General features: G+C 43.9%; 1 protein-coding gene across 4 annotated transcripts in view; it reads left to right on the forward strand.

The window, feature by feature from the left end:
• Positions 1-14,025, forward strand: part of CXCL16 (C-X-C motif chemokine ligand 16) — a 79,673-nt gene that overhangs the window by 54,642 nt on the left and 11,006 nt on the right. For 2 of the 4 annotated variants that reach the window (XM_033962776.1, XM_033962777.1), the window contains 2 exons: positions 3,463-3,630; positions 9,545-9,716. In XM_033962776.1, the coding sequence (XP_033818667.1) occupies positions 3,463-3,630; positions 9,545-9,681 (305 nt within the window). In that variant the 3' untranslated portion in view covers positions 9,682-9,716. Of the gene's footprint in view, positions 1-3,462; positions 3,631-9,544; positions 9,717-11,860; positions 11,941-14,025 lie in introns of those variants that run through there. The other 2 variants (XM_033962778.1, XM_033962779.1) reach the window with 1 other exon arrangement.

Below are 14,025 nucleotides of genomic sequence, written 5' to 3' on the forward strand. Positions count from 1 at the left end.
CTCGGAGTCCCTGAGTCAGATCCCCAACAAAGATATTAAATAGCATCGGACCCAAGACCGAGCCCTGCGGCACTCCGCTGATCACTCGCGACGTTTTAAAGCAGATTTTGAACCAGTGACAGGGGCTTCCCTGTCACAATAGGTAAGCTTCGAATTACTTATCCCAGTAGAAAAACAATAAAAATAGTTGTTTTTTTTACCAAGCTCTGCACTTGCTAGCCTTCAGCCTCCTCGGTAGGATTTTTTTTTTTTGAGGGGGGGAGGAGTCACTTTTCAAAGCCATTTATGCTTACAACTAACAAGTTACTCATGTAAACTAGCCATCTGAAAATTATCTTTCCTCAATAAGAGTGAAGGAGTCTGAGACTGGTTTTCCTAAGTGTTGAACTAAGTTGTCTCTTTAATAAAATGCTGAATTATGTTTAGCTGCAGACCTAACTTATCTCATGTTCTTGCCTGCCTGCACTGGGTGTTTTAGCTTGGGCATTCTAGCTTATGGCTAGCTCAGCATAAATGACATGTAACAGAAAGACTCCAGGGCTTAGATAAGTGACCTGCTAGTGTGAGCTTAGGACCAATGATTGTTAAGAAAAGTAGCACGTGAAAAGTTTTTTCTACAATTCAGTTGTATAGCCAGAAGAATGTATAAATATTACTGTAACTTCCTGGTTTCGGAACTTCTGAAGCCAGCTTGGGGCTCAGGGGTCTGCATATGCTGAATAAACATCTGTGCTTTCTTCAAGTCTCTAAGTTTTGTGGCTGCCCAAAGTGATCTTTCAAGAGAAGATGTCTGGGAGAAATATTTTGGCTAAGGGAATAAATTAATGTGCATGGATTATATTTTCAAATGTATCTGTGTTATTTTTCATGAATGCGTGTGCAAATGTTTTTGGGTACTTTGGGCTGGACGCCCGGTCTCAGCAGCTGCCTAAGTAGCTTTTGAGAATTGCACACAGGCATCCTATATGGAATCGCATATGTCCTAACGCACTGTTCTTCAACCGCCGGTCCGCGGACTGGTGTCAGTCCGCAGGAAATTTCTGCCAGTCTGCGCAGGGCCGGCGAGATTGACTAATTTCAATTTCCTGACGGTCCGCGCAGGGCCGGCAAGATTGATGAGTTATTTTCATCTGGTCCGCGCTGGGCTGGAGAGATCTTGGGGAGCCTCCAACAGTGGCTTTCTCCCCTTTCTGCAGCTCTCCTTTACTTACCAGCGCAGCGATTCAGGAAGGCAGCCTTGGGGCTTTTGCTGAGTCGTGGCTGCCTCTGATGATGCAACTTCCTCATTCCTCAGAGGCGGCGTGACCCAACAAAGGACCCGAGGCTGCCTTCCTGAATCGCTGCACTGGGAAGTAAGGAGAGCTGCTGGGAGTGGGGAAGACACTGTTAGAGGCTGGGAAGCTGCTGGCATGGTAAAAAAAAAAAAAGGGACAGCTGCTTCTAGACCTGGAGGGAAGGATAAGGAAAGATGCTACTGGGAGGGGAGGAGAGAAAGGAGTCTGGGAAGCTGCTGGGCAAGAGAAAAAAAGGGACAGCTGCTACTGGACCTGGAGGGAAGGAGAAGGAGAGATGCTGCTGGGAGGCGAGGAGGGAAAGGAGTCTGGGAAGCTGCTGGGCAAGGGAAAAAATGGGATAGCTGCTAATGGAGAGGGAGAAGGAGAGATGCTGCTGGGAGGGGAGGAGGGAAAGGAATCTGGGAAGCTGCTGGGCAAGGGAAAAAAGGGACAGCTGCTACTAGACCTGGAGGGAAGGAGAAGGAGAGATGCTTCTGGGAGGGGAGGAGGGAAAGGAGTCTGGGAAGCTGCTGGGCAAGGGATAAAAAGGGACAGCTGCTACTGGACCTGGAGGGAAGGAGAAGGAGAGATATTGCTGGGAGGGGAGGAAGGGAAGAGAGTTACTGCTGGACAGGAGAAGGAAAAAAGGAAGGAAACATCTGGCAGGGAGATTAGAGGAGGGGAAGGGGAGAGACGGGCATGAGAAAGTAGAGACATTGTTGATGGGAAGGGATCAGCAGAAAAATAAGCAGAGAGGGACAATGATGGTAGATCTGGTGTAGGAGAGATAAAAATGAAGAGAGCAGTGAAGCTGGAATGAAACATGTAAAAAGGTGAGAGGGGGCGCAGGCTGGATGGAAAGGGGAGAGGGAGATAGAAAGAAGACAGATACCATATGGAAGGGGGAGAGGACAGACAATGGATGGAAGGGGCAGATGCTGGATTGAAGAGACAGAGAAGGCAGACGCTGGAAGAGAGTAAAAAGAAGATGAAAGCAGAAACCAGAGACAACAAAAGGTAGAAAAAAATAATTTTATTTCTATTTTGTGATTAGAATATATCAGATTTGAAATATATATCCTGCTAGAGCTGGTGTTAGACATAACTGGGGACTACAAAGCCCAGGCAGTGCTTCTTTAGCTTCCAGCTGGCTTAGGGCGCTCTCTGACCAGGGAGCAGTTGCCCTAGTTGCACTCCCCTAAAACTATTCCTGTCATATGTGACTGCAGTATTCTGTTAGCATGATATTTCTGTGTAGCATTCTGTAATAATTTGGCTTGTTCAGTTTTCTTGATAGTAGAGGGGATATATGTGAAGGGGAGGGGAGACAGGGGATTTGTTGATCCTTGCTCTGTATTATTTGTATTTATAAAATGACAATTGTACAGAATATTGTTTCTTTTTATACTTTAATAAAATACATTCAATATAAAATCATAACTGAGGCTTGTGTGGATGGGATCAGATGATTTGCGGGGACCGAGCTCGCGGAGATGGGGCGGAAATGGGATTTTAAAATTTTAGTTCTAGTAGTTTGCCGGTCCACAAAATAATTATTTTATTTCTGCCGGTCCACGGGTGTAAAAAGGTTGAAAAACACTGTCCTAACGAACCTAACCATCCCGATTCTCTAACTAGTGTCCCTGATCCCTAAGACCACTCCCATTGGATCTGGCAAATCAGCTTTAAAATTGAACCTTCGATTTCTAGAGTTCTGCTAATCCTAGAAAAATTGAATTCTTTGCAGTTTGTGATTTCTTTTATTAAACATACATAAGAATTATCAAAAAATGATGTGCTATGCAATACTTTCAAATTTTCAGCTTTTTAACTTTAATTGATATGCTGCCAAGCAGAGTACAGAGGTTCCTTTAAAAATGTTACCTAAATGTGTGCTATTGAGATGCAGCAAATGGAGGAGGGACCTGCTTGTGTACAACATTTGAATAATTGTTAGGTTAGTCTAATGAACAATATTACCACCTGCAAATATATTTGCTTGTTTGATTGATCATATTTGTGATTTTATTTGTCTTTGAACATTTTTACATTTTTTTGCATATTAATTTGTTTTTAACACTAATAAAATGAAAATGGGGAAAAATGCAAGATTCTTTGATGGAAGTGTCCTAGAAATACAACATAAATAATTAAAATGTCTATTTATCCATGTATTTTTCAATGGTAGGTTCTGTGGATAAAAACTTTAAGGGTCTAGCACACATTCCAGTCACTGCTGCAGCACCTCCTGAAGAAGAAAATATAAAGAAGATGACAGTTACTATCATCTTGTTGCTGGGAATTGTCTTTATTCTGTTTGGAATCACAACGTTTCTGATCTGCCAGAAAAGAACAGGTTAGTTCAGATTTGGTTCTTTGCTTACTTGTTAGGAAGTCTTCTAAACCTACAGGGGTAGATATTCAGTGGGGTTTAACCAGGCAGGAGAAGCCATCTGCCATCTACAAGTATTCAGGTGCAATTAAGTAGGTAGTGCTGCTGAGCATTTCATGTACCCATTGTAGCACTATCCAATTACAGTAGAATCCCAGCTAACTAGCATTCTATTAACCGATACTTTCAACTAACTGGCAAAAAAATTGTCTGCAAAAATAAAATTGTCTCCTGCACTTCTAAGACAACGTCCAAAGTGGTGCTCCAGATCCAATAACCTGACCTCCCTCCTTCCCTCCAGCTCCCGAAGTATCGCGGCAGCCACCAATCTCCCTCCCTCCCTTCACTCCCAAAGCACCAGAGCCGGTCCTGACAACCCCCTCCCTTCCTTCATTCCCAAAGCAGCAGAGCCAATCCTCCCTTCCTTTCTCACCTGACAATGTAGCTGCAGTCAGCGAGCAGAGGAAACGCTGGTAAACAGGCAGCTTCTGACCAGCACCTGAAGGGCATTTCCTCTTCCACATCATTTCCACCGTGGCAGAGGAAAGGCCCTGCTGGGGCTGGCCAGAAGCTTCCTGTTTACCAGTGCTTCCTCTGCTTGCCGACTGCTATTACATCGTTGGGGGAGGGAGGGAGGTTGTTAGGACCGGCTCTGCTGCTTTGGTAACAGAAGGAGTGGGGGGGGGGTTGTCAGGACCGGCTCTTCTGCTTTGGTAAAAGAGAGAGGGAGGGGGTAGTCGGGACCGGTTTTGCTGCTTCGGCTAAGGGAGGGAGGAAATGGAGGGAGAAGGGGAAAGAGAAAGTGACCAAGAAAGAAGGAAAGAAGATGCTAGACCTACAAGTATATGTGTGTGTGTGTGTGTGTGTTGGGGGGGGGGTTGGAATGATAGAGTGAGGTGAGAAGGGAAACACAACTATTTTTACATTAACTCTCAAATAGCTAGAAACTACAGTAATCCAGCTCACACCAATCGCCATATAACTGAGATTCTACTGTACTATTGTGGTGTCTGGAGGTAGAGCCAAAGGTTAACCAGGCAGTGGCATCATTAAGCGCACTGCCCAGTTAGCTAACTGGATAAAGTTGGGACAGCAAAGGGTCTAGTGTACTAAATATTGGCTTTTTACTTTTTAGCTAATCTTCTTCCCAAACCTCTAAGAGCTTACTTTTTCCTGAACCTCTCCTATATACAAAAGCTTCTCCTACAACCTCCTTCTATAGCATTGATCTGGTTTTTCATAGTTAAATTCTGATCAAAATATTGGAAGTCGTATTTGATCAGAATTTAACTATGAAAAACTAGATTGATGCTATAGTTCAAAAGGATATTATACATTATGGAAGTTATGTACCATTAGACCTTACTTCGAAATCTCTGCCTTTAGACTTTTAGTCCAATCATTGTTGCTGAGCTTGCTGGACTATTGTAATATCACTTATTTAACAAGTTCCAAGAAAAACATAACCAGATTGAAACTGATTCAGAACACTGCGGTGAGATTTATTTATGGTCTGAAGAAGTTCGACCATGTTACCCCTTTTTACTGTGAGCTTCCCTGGCTTCCTGTTTTCTGCACCATTTGCCATATGTATGACTTCCTCCCCTCTGGAAGGTGGTTTTATGTGAGGAACTGGAGGGCCTGAAGAAGCAAGTCAGACTCCTGGAGGGCAGAATACTGTAACTAGAGGCACTTTGAGCAGTGGAAGAGAACAGAGAGGCATAAAACTTCATGACAGAGGAAACTGTTGAGGAAGACGTCAGGGAGTTAAAGAAGTTCATCGAACAGGCATACAGGGAGGCTGTGGAAAATCACCAACAGTGGAGCTGCCAAGATACACCTAAAGTGAGCGAGGACCAAGATACACCTACAATGAGTGAGGACCATCTAGAGGACAACCACAAGGAAGACGAGTCCGGTGCAAGCCAACGCCAGGATGAGGGAAGATGGAAGTGCACAGAGGACACGAACCAAGACTGGACAGATGGTCATTTACCAGGTACTGTGGCTAGAGAGGCAAGAGAAGATAGAGAGGACAGCAATCATCGTGGGGGAATCCATCTTCAGACAAGTCGACAGCCACATAGTGGGAGGAAGACAGGATTGGCTGGTGACCTGCCTACCGGGAACCAAGGTAGACGATATAGTGAGCCGCATCGACAGGATCATTGATAGCATGGAAGAGGAAGATATGGCGGTAGTGATCCACTTGGGGACAAACAGTGTGAGCAACAGGAACTACAGCAGGGAAGGACTGAAGGACCAGTTCCGGATACTAGGAGGGAAGTTGAAGTTCAGAACGCCGAGGGTAGATTTAGTAACATAGTAGATGATGGCAGATAAAGTCCTGAATGGTCCATCCAGTCTGGCCAACCTGATTCAATTTAAATTTTTTAAATTTTTTCTTCTTAGCTATTTCTGGGCAAGAATCCAAAGCTCTACCCAGTACTGTGCTTGGGTTCCAACTGCCGAAATCTCCGTCAAAACCTACTCCAGCCCATCTACACCCTCCCAGCCATTGAAGCCCTCTCCAGCCCATCCTCCCCCAAATGGCCATATACACAGACCGTGCAAGTCTGCCCAGTACTGGACTTAGTTCAATATTTAATATTATTTTCTGATTCTAGATCCTCTGTGTTCATACCACGCTTCTTTGAACTCAGTCACCGTGTTCCTCTCCACCATCTCTCTCGGGGGGGCGCATTCCAGGCATCCACCACCCTCTCCGTAAAGTACAATTTCCTAACATTGCTCTTGAATCTACTACCCCTCAACCTCAAATTATGTCCTCTGGTTTTACCATTTTCCTTGTTCTGGAAAAGATATTGTTCTACGTTAATACCCTTCAAGTATTTGAATGTCTGAATCATATCTCCCCTGTCCCTCCTTTCCTCTAGGGTATACATATTCAGGGCTTCCAGTCTCTCCTCACCCTTTCTCCTCACAAAAAAATGGCAACTCGCACACCTAAACTCATCCTTGTCCTACTTCTGCTCTCCCTATTCATAGTCAAACGGAAAACAGCAGGATACCATACACACTCTATACCCATCCATACAACAACACACAGACCAGCCCTACCATCCAGGAAACTCCTTACCCCCGGAACCCTGATCCCCTGTCCAACACAGCCACGAAAGCATTCCCACTACCTGGGGAATAAGACCTCCATCAAAACCCAAGACAAGCACACAAAAACACCAAACAGTACCAAGAACAATCAACACAGTCACTACTCCCCTCTCTCACACAAAATACTCATCATTTACATGCGCATATATGAACATTAGATCTATCAGCCCAAAGACTGAACTAATCAAGGACTGGCTGATTAAAGATAACTTAAGCTGCCTCTTCCTAACCGAAACCTGGCTCACTTCCGACTCAGACCCACACATTACTGAATTCTGCCCAAACGGATACAAACTAGAGCTAGTATGTCAAGAAAACAGAAGAGGAGGAGGCCTAGCAATCATAGTAAAAAACAATCTCAACATTAAAGTCCTAGCCAAGCATTCCACCCCTCACCTAGACCTGCTAGCCTGCCAACTATCTGACAACACACTCACAGGAAATCTCAACTGCCTTCTCTGCTATGTTACACCAGGAAAGTGGAATACCTCAAAACAAGAACTCGAAGAATTCGTTTTACAGAATTCTCTCTCCTCCACACATAACCTGATCCTTGGAGACGTAAATCTCCACTTAGAAGACCACTCCTCCAAACAAGTAGCGGAATTTTTGTCATACCTCAATACCCTATCTTACCAAATCCTCAACCCTGAACCCACACACGAAAAGGGCCATCAGCTTGACAAAGCAGCATACGCATCTCCTAACCTCAACACACAAAACATCCACATCACCAATGGCTCCTGGCTCCCTACCCTCTGGTCAGACCACTACAAATATACCTTCACTATCAACTGAACGCAAAGTAACAACAAACCCACTCCACACAAAACAAGCATCAAGACCAGACAGAAAATTGAACCTACCAAATTTTGGGACACAGTAGACCCCGCAATAGACTCCAGCAACCTTAAAAAATTCATAAACAGCTGGCGGTCCATCAGTGAATCTGCCTTGAACAAACTAGCTCCAATAAAAACAAAAAATAAGATATGTAGACCATCAGACAAATGGTTTGACGCCAAACTCCTACACCTAAAAAGGCAATGTAAACAACTAGAAAGGTCATGGAAAAAACAGAAACAAGACCACACCAAAACAGAATGGAGAATCCAAATCAAACAATACAAAATAATAATAATAATAACTTTATTCTTATATACCGCCAACAATCTTGCGACTTCTAGGCGGTTTACAATGAAGAGAAACTGTACAGACAGCGAATTACAGAGTATAGCATTGAACATCTAGTGATAGTAACAGGAGAGTTACAGGGCTGTGTATTACATGGTTTCACAATGAGTAGCATTATACAGTCGACGATATTCAGAGCATAAGTAGGAGAAGAGAAAGGAGATTGCGCTTTGAGTTACAAAGGTGCAAGGCTCAAACTGAAGGAAAAACGGAAAGAATACTACTCCAAACTCATTGGCACCGAAAAACCAGACACAAAAAAACTTTTCAACCTTGTAAGAAACCTCACTGATACCAAACCTTTTCTAGCCACCCAAGGAAACCAGTCTCCAACAGCCCACCAATTAGCGGATCACTTCAAACATAAAATCATCACAATCAGATCCACATTCAACAACTCACGAAACAACATAGACGAGATACTAATAAACCCCACAACAGACAATGCCATCTCAGCAGATATGATCTGGACCAACTTCCCAACAATACAATGGTCAGACCTGGATCGACTTTACAAAAAATACAGCATAAGAACATAAAAACTGCCATCTCCGGATCAGACCTTCGGTCCATCAAGTCCGGCAATCCGCACACGCGGAGGCCCTACCAGGTGTACACCTGGCGTAATTTATAGTCCACTGGATACAAAATTACTTCCTATTGGTAATGCAACAACTTAGCCGTGCCTCAGTGACCGTATCATCCAGTACAATGTTACTGTACATTTGTTGCAAGTCAACGGTCTGGTCTCAATCATAGGCCACTGGCTGGTTAGAGATTTAAATATTTTTTTATAAACTTTTTTTAGACTTATTTTTATAAGAAATATTGTCTTTTGCTCAATTTAAATGCAAAAAAACATTGATAAGATAGTGCAAAACTGAAATAGCACTTATCTTCCTGGAGCACTGTGAATCCCAACGGGGCCACCGTTTCACCCGCTGTGGCTTCGTCAGGGGATCATATGACAGTGCCTGCAATAACAAGAATTAGTTAACTGTACAGTCTTTAAACATTCTTAGTTATCAATTATTTATAAGGCAAAATCAAACTAGCAACTTACATTGTACTTTGCTCCTCACATGCTGTGCTGCTTAATGCAAATGGCGGCGACCCGTGGGAACGCCGAGATTTTAAACTCATTTTCACAGCCTATCGGAACTCACGTGATTTGCGTGGACCACGCAAAAAACGTGATGATTAAACACCTTTACGGAGACCAGGTGATACTCAGAGAAACATCAAAAAAATGTTGTTCTCTCAATTGAAGTTGTGTCATTCTGTCTCCTCTGTAGGTATTACCTACGAAAAAGAAGAAAAAACAAGGAGGAGTCACCAAAAGATCAAACAATAGTATTCCACTCCACACATTCTGTAGGTACAGAGGAGACAGAATGACACAACTTCAATTGAGAGAACAACATTGGATTTTTAAGCTTGGCACGGTCATTCCTGGGGGCCTCAATGAATGTGTGGAGTGGAATACTATTGTTTGATCTTTTGGTGACTCCTCCTTGTTTTTTCTTCTTTTTCGTTTCTGATTGGTTGAAAGTGTCTGATGTCATTTTGGATCTGCTTTTAAGCCCGGTCAGTTGCCTCTGCGGGCTCTCCTGCTTCCCTCCCAGCCGGTTCTGCTCCAGCCTTAAGATCCTGATGAAGGGTTTCACCCGAAACCGGTTGATCCAATGACTATTCTGGTCTCCTGCAATTCTCATTGACTTCATTTGGCTCGCTTTAAAAGCTAAGTTGGCTGTGGTTTCATTTTGTATCTTGGGGATTAGGCTGGGGAGGACTCTATGAGTGGGTTTTCAGTGTGATTCACTATCTCACTAGTTCACAGTTTGTGACTTATTTATTGTTATTAATTCTGCACAGTTGATTTTGCACACTAGGGACGCCCGATGATGGTGTGCAGGCGGGGTGATTCACCTCCGTCTTTGTAGTGGAAGCGCTGGAGTTTGTTCTCCCGTCGCTAATAACCTCACACTGAGAGCGTCCCTACTCCTCAATTGACATTTGGTATTTGTGTGGTTTGGTTTGTTAGTAGTGATTAGCTGATAAACACACTCATAGAGTCCTTACTGACATCTTTTGCCTTCTTTTTTGTATCCTACTATGGTCCAGCATTTCTATCCTTCCTCCCTCCCTCCCATTGTCCAGCATCCTCCCTCCCTTCTATCCTGGGTCATTTTCCCCCTCCCCCACTCCTGCACAACTTTTCTTCCTCTTTCATCTACCCCCAAGTGCAACGTCTCTCCCTATTCCTCATTCCCTCCCTTGCTGCGAAGGGAGTGGGTAAAGAGAGAAAGAGGAATCTAGGGTGCATTTCTCACCCCCTCTACAGCCATGTCCTACATTTCTTCCTCTCTCACCTCCTGGCCCTTGGGCTGTATCTTTTGCCCCTCTCCACCAACCCCATACCCAACTTTTCTCCTTCAATGTCACTCTCCAGCACCATGCTGTGTTTCTCCCTTCATTTTCTCCACTATGTCCTAAGGGCTGCTTCGTGAGCAGACTGCTGGGCACGATGGACCACTGGTCTGACCCAGCAGCAGCAATTCTTATGTTCTTATTGCATCCCTCTCTATCTGTCCCACCCTTCTCTCCAACACAGCATCCAATATTTCTTTCTCCCTCATCTCTACCACCATGTCCAACAATTTTCCCTCCTGTCATATTTGGGTAGCTCCCCCCTGGGCCTACCGAGGTACCTGGTGGTCCAGCAGGGGTCTTCATGGCAGGACTATAGCCCTTTTGTTCCTGACTCCTTGTGGCTGCCTTCTAAAATGGCTGTCATGACCTTTTGCGGGTGCTCACGGCATTTCCTGCACGGCAGCCATTTTAGAAGGCAGCCACACTCCTGTCATGAAGACCCCTGCTAGCCCATCAGATACTTTAGTAGGTCTGGGGGGCCACAGAAGAAGAGCCTCAGGTTGCCGACCCTTCCCTAGCCCATAAAACATCTCTTTCCTCCCTTTCCAACCACTCCCCCTCCCAGCCTGTGAAGTGTCTTATTGGCCTTTCTCTTCAGGCCACCGGTAGCGTTCCTTCTCTCCTTCACTCTACCGGTGGCTAATCCGGAAGCCTCTCCTCTGATGCATTTGCATCAGAGGAAGGGCTTCCCTCTGATTGCATCAGAGGGAAGATTTCTGGATTAGCCACCAGTAGCATGGAGGAGTGAAGGGATACGACTGGAAGTCTGAAAAGAGCAAGAAAGTGCGGCTGCATAGGATCCGACGCTGGAGCAATTTACCACACCAGCGGGATCCCTGAACAAAGCAGATCCATCTCTTCGAGTCTGTAGGGGATCTCCAAGGACTCCGCAAGATTCATGTCCCTGTTCCCATGCAGCTCTATACTAGTAATATTCCTCTCTTTTATCCTCACCTGTGCATCAAAAATAGTGTGTGCTGTATCTTTGATAGGTCTCACTTTTTAATGCTGTGTTAATTTTCATTCCATTACTTTCCTTCATTATGAGTAAAAAAAATTTTAGTTCATGCTTTACAACACTGTGTGCAAAAAGCCTAGTTCGATGCTCTAATGCATCACTTGCTGTATCAATGCTTGAATGCTAAATTTAAGTCCTTGCTGTTGACGTTCTGGAAGCGTAGAATGCTTTTATCTCTTTGCTAACTGGTCTTGCATCCACCGGTAACATGAAGGTGAGTATTACCATACCAATTCCTTACATATACTGACATGTTGTTGTATGTTAAGTCTTCTTTTTACCTAATCCTTTTCAGGAAAGGGACCTGGTGATATGGCATGGACTGGGACTGAGAAAATATGGCTTTAGGAGACCTGGACAAGTCTTTACTTAAAAACACTTAAACTGGATCCTAATGTATTTGGGTTTTTTCCCCAGGTGTACTGGAATGTTCCAAAATGAAATACTTTTATGTCAACCAATCGGAAGGCTCCACACCTTGAGAGAATTATATGGAGGTGTGTATATTTAGTTATCCTAGAGATAACTGCTTTAATAGTATACTCAATTTTCACCTGCCCTGTAAAGCATAGGAAATGCACTTATGAGACTGTAGAACCCAAAAGAAATTATGTTGATAGTTACAAGGCCAAAAACAACTGCGCGATAACTACAGTGTTTGAAATCCAATCCCTGGAACATCCTGCTATAATGTGTATTCTCTTCCTATTCTCACAAATGGTATAATACATAGAATTGAAGGTAATAAAACAAAAGAAAGAGATACAGTGGAACCTTGGTTTAAGAGCATAATTCGTTCCAGAAGCATGCTCGTAAACCAAAATACTCGTATATCAAAGCGAATTTCCCCATAGGAAATAATGGAAACTCGCTTTGATACGTTCCCCCCCCGAGGCCAGCGGCGCTGCTCCCCCCCCCCACTCGCAAAGACCCCCCCTCCACACGAACCGGCACTCCCGCCCAAACAACTTAAACTAACCCCCGTCTGGCAACGGCACGCAGCCCACAGGACGTGCCGATGCCGCTAGAAGATCTTCCTGCTTCTGCCGGCCTTGAGCATGCATCTGCGCCTGCTCAAGGACTTCTAATGCTCCCTCTCGCCATTGACTCATGTTTGAGTCCTAGCAACTTGATGAATTATAGATCTAAAATGAAAATTGGTTTTCTGCTTGTCCCTAAGTTCAACACACTTGGCACATCATGTCTGAAGTTTCTGTAACCCTTCCAAAAAATATTATGATGTCTGGTCACTGAAATACTGCTGCAGTCGCCTCCGAATTACTAGAAAATTGTCACCCTTTCAAACTTTTTAAGATTTGGAAACAGAAATTAGATGGAGCACGATATGGTGAGTAGGATAGATGGTCTATGCACTGAAACCCCATCTGCATCAAAACATCCAGCGTTTTGCCAGCATTGTGAGCAGGTGCATTCTCTTGGAAAAAGAGAACTCTTTTCCACAGCTTCCCTCTTCTTTTTTCTTTCAATACCTCCTTTAATCGGCACAGCAAGTTACAGTAATATTCTGCATTAACTGCTTGGCCCCCTGGAAGATAGCCAGTCATTACAGTACTTTCCTGATCCCAAAACACTGTGGCCATGACCTTTCCTGCTGACTCTTTTGCCTTGGAAAACTTGAGTGTGCCATTGCATATACTGTTGTTTTGTCTCAGGATCATAGTGGTGTAACCATGTTTCATCAATAGTAACTCGTCGTTCCAAAAAGTTGACACCAGCTTGCTGAAAATGCTGCAAAATCAACATAGAAGTATCCAATCAATGTCATTTCTCATCAGCATTTAAACATTTAGGCACCCACTTGGTTGACAGCTTCTGCATACCTAGCTGCTCATGAATTATACACACAACACATTCCCTGGATATATGTAGTGTCTCAGCAATTGTTTTAGCTGCTATTCGCCACTCTGCCAAAATCAGATCATGAACTTGGTTAACAGTTTCAGGAGTTGACAACATTTGAGGCCTAAATATAAACGACTGGGTTAGGTCAAAAAAGCCTAGTTCCAAAAACGAAATCACTAATAAACAGATAGAGGAACCAGTTCAAAAAATACTTTCCACTTTCAACGGTGCTCAGAATCCAAGATGGAATGTAAGAACTCAGAGTGGGGGATTAACCCCTACCAGAACTCTTATGGTATCTATCATTGCACCATAACTGCTGTGAAAAGTTGTTTTGAATCACTAAGTGAAATAAGTGATACTATGTAACTTGTACACTTTCAAATTGCTTATAAAGTATGAATAGTTCAAAGGTTAAGTAACTTAGCTGAAGATTGCTGCTAGCGTTAGTTTGGCTGGGTCCTGACGCGTTTCGCCTTACTGGCTTCCTCAGAGAACCCGCAAACAATCTTGCATATTGTTATTTATCCTAAGAAAGACAGAAAGATATGGTACATGTAAAAATGGGTGTAAGAAAACTCAAATTCATACCGAACTCTCGGCGCAGGAGGCAATGTACCTGGTTTGAAAGCTCTGGAAGCATGAACAGAGCTGGATCTTTCATTGGCAGACAGTGACTCCTTTGGGACTGAATAAAGAAGTGGAGTGGTGGGCGTTTC

This window comes from Geotrypetes seraphini, chromosome 11 (assembly GCF_902459505.1).
Source record: "Geotrypetes seraphini chromosome 11, aGeoSer1.1, whole genome shotgun sequence".
NCBI lineage: Eukaryota > Metazoa > Chordata > Amphibia > Gymnophiona > Dermophiidae > Geotrypetes > Geotrypetes seraphini.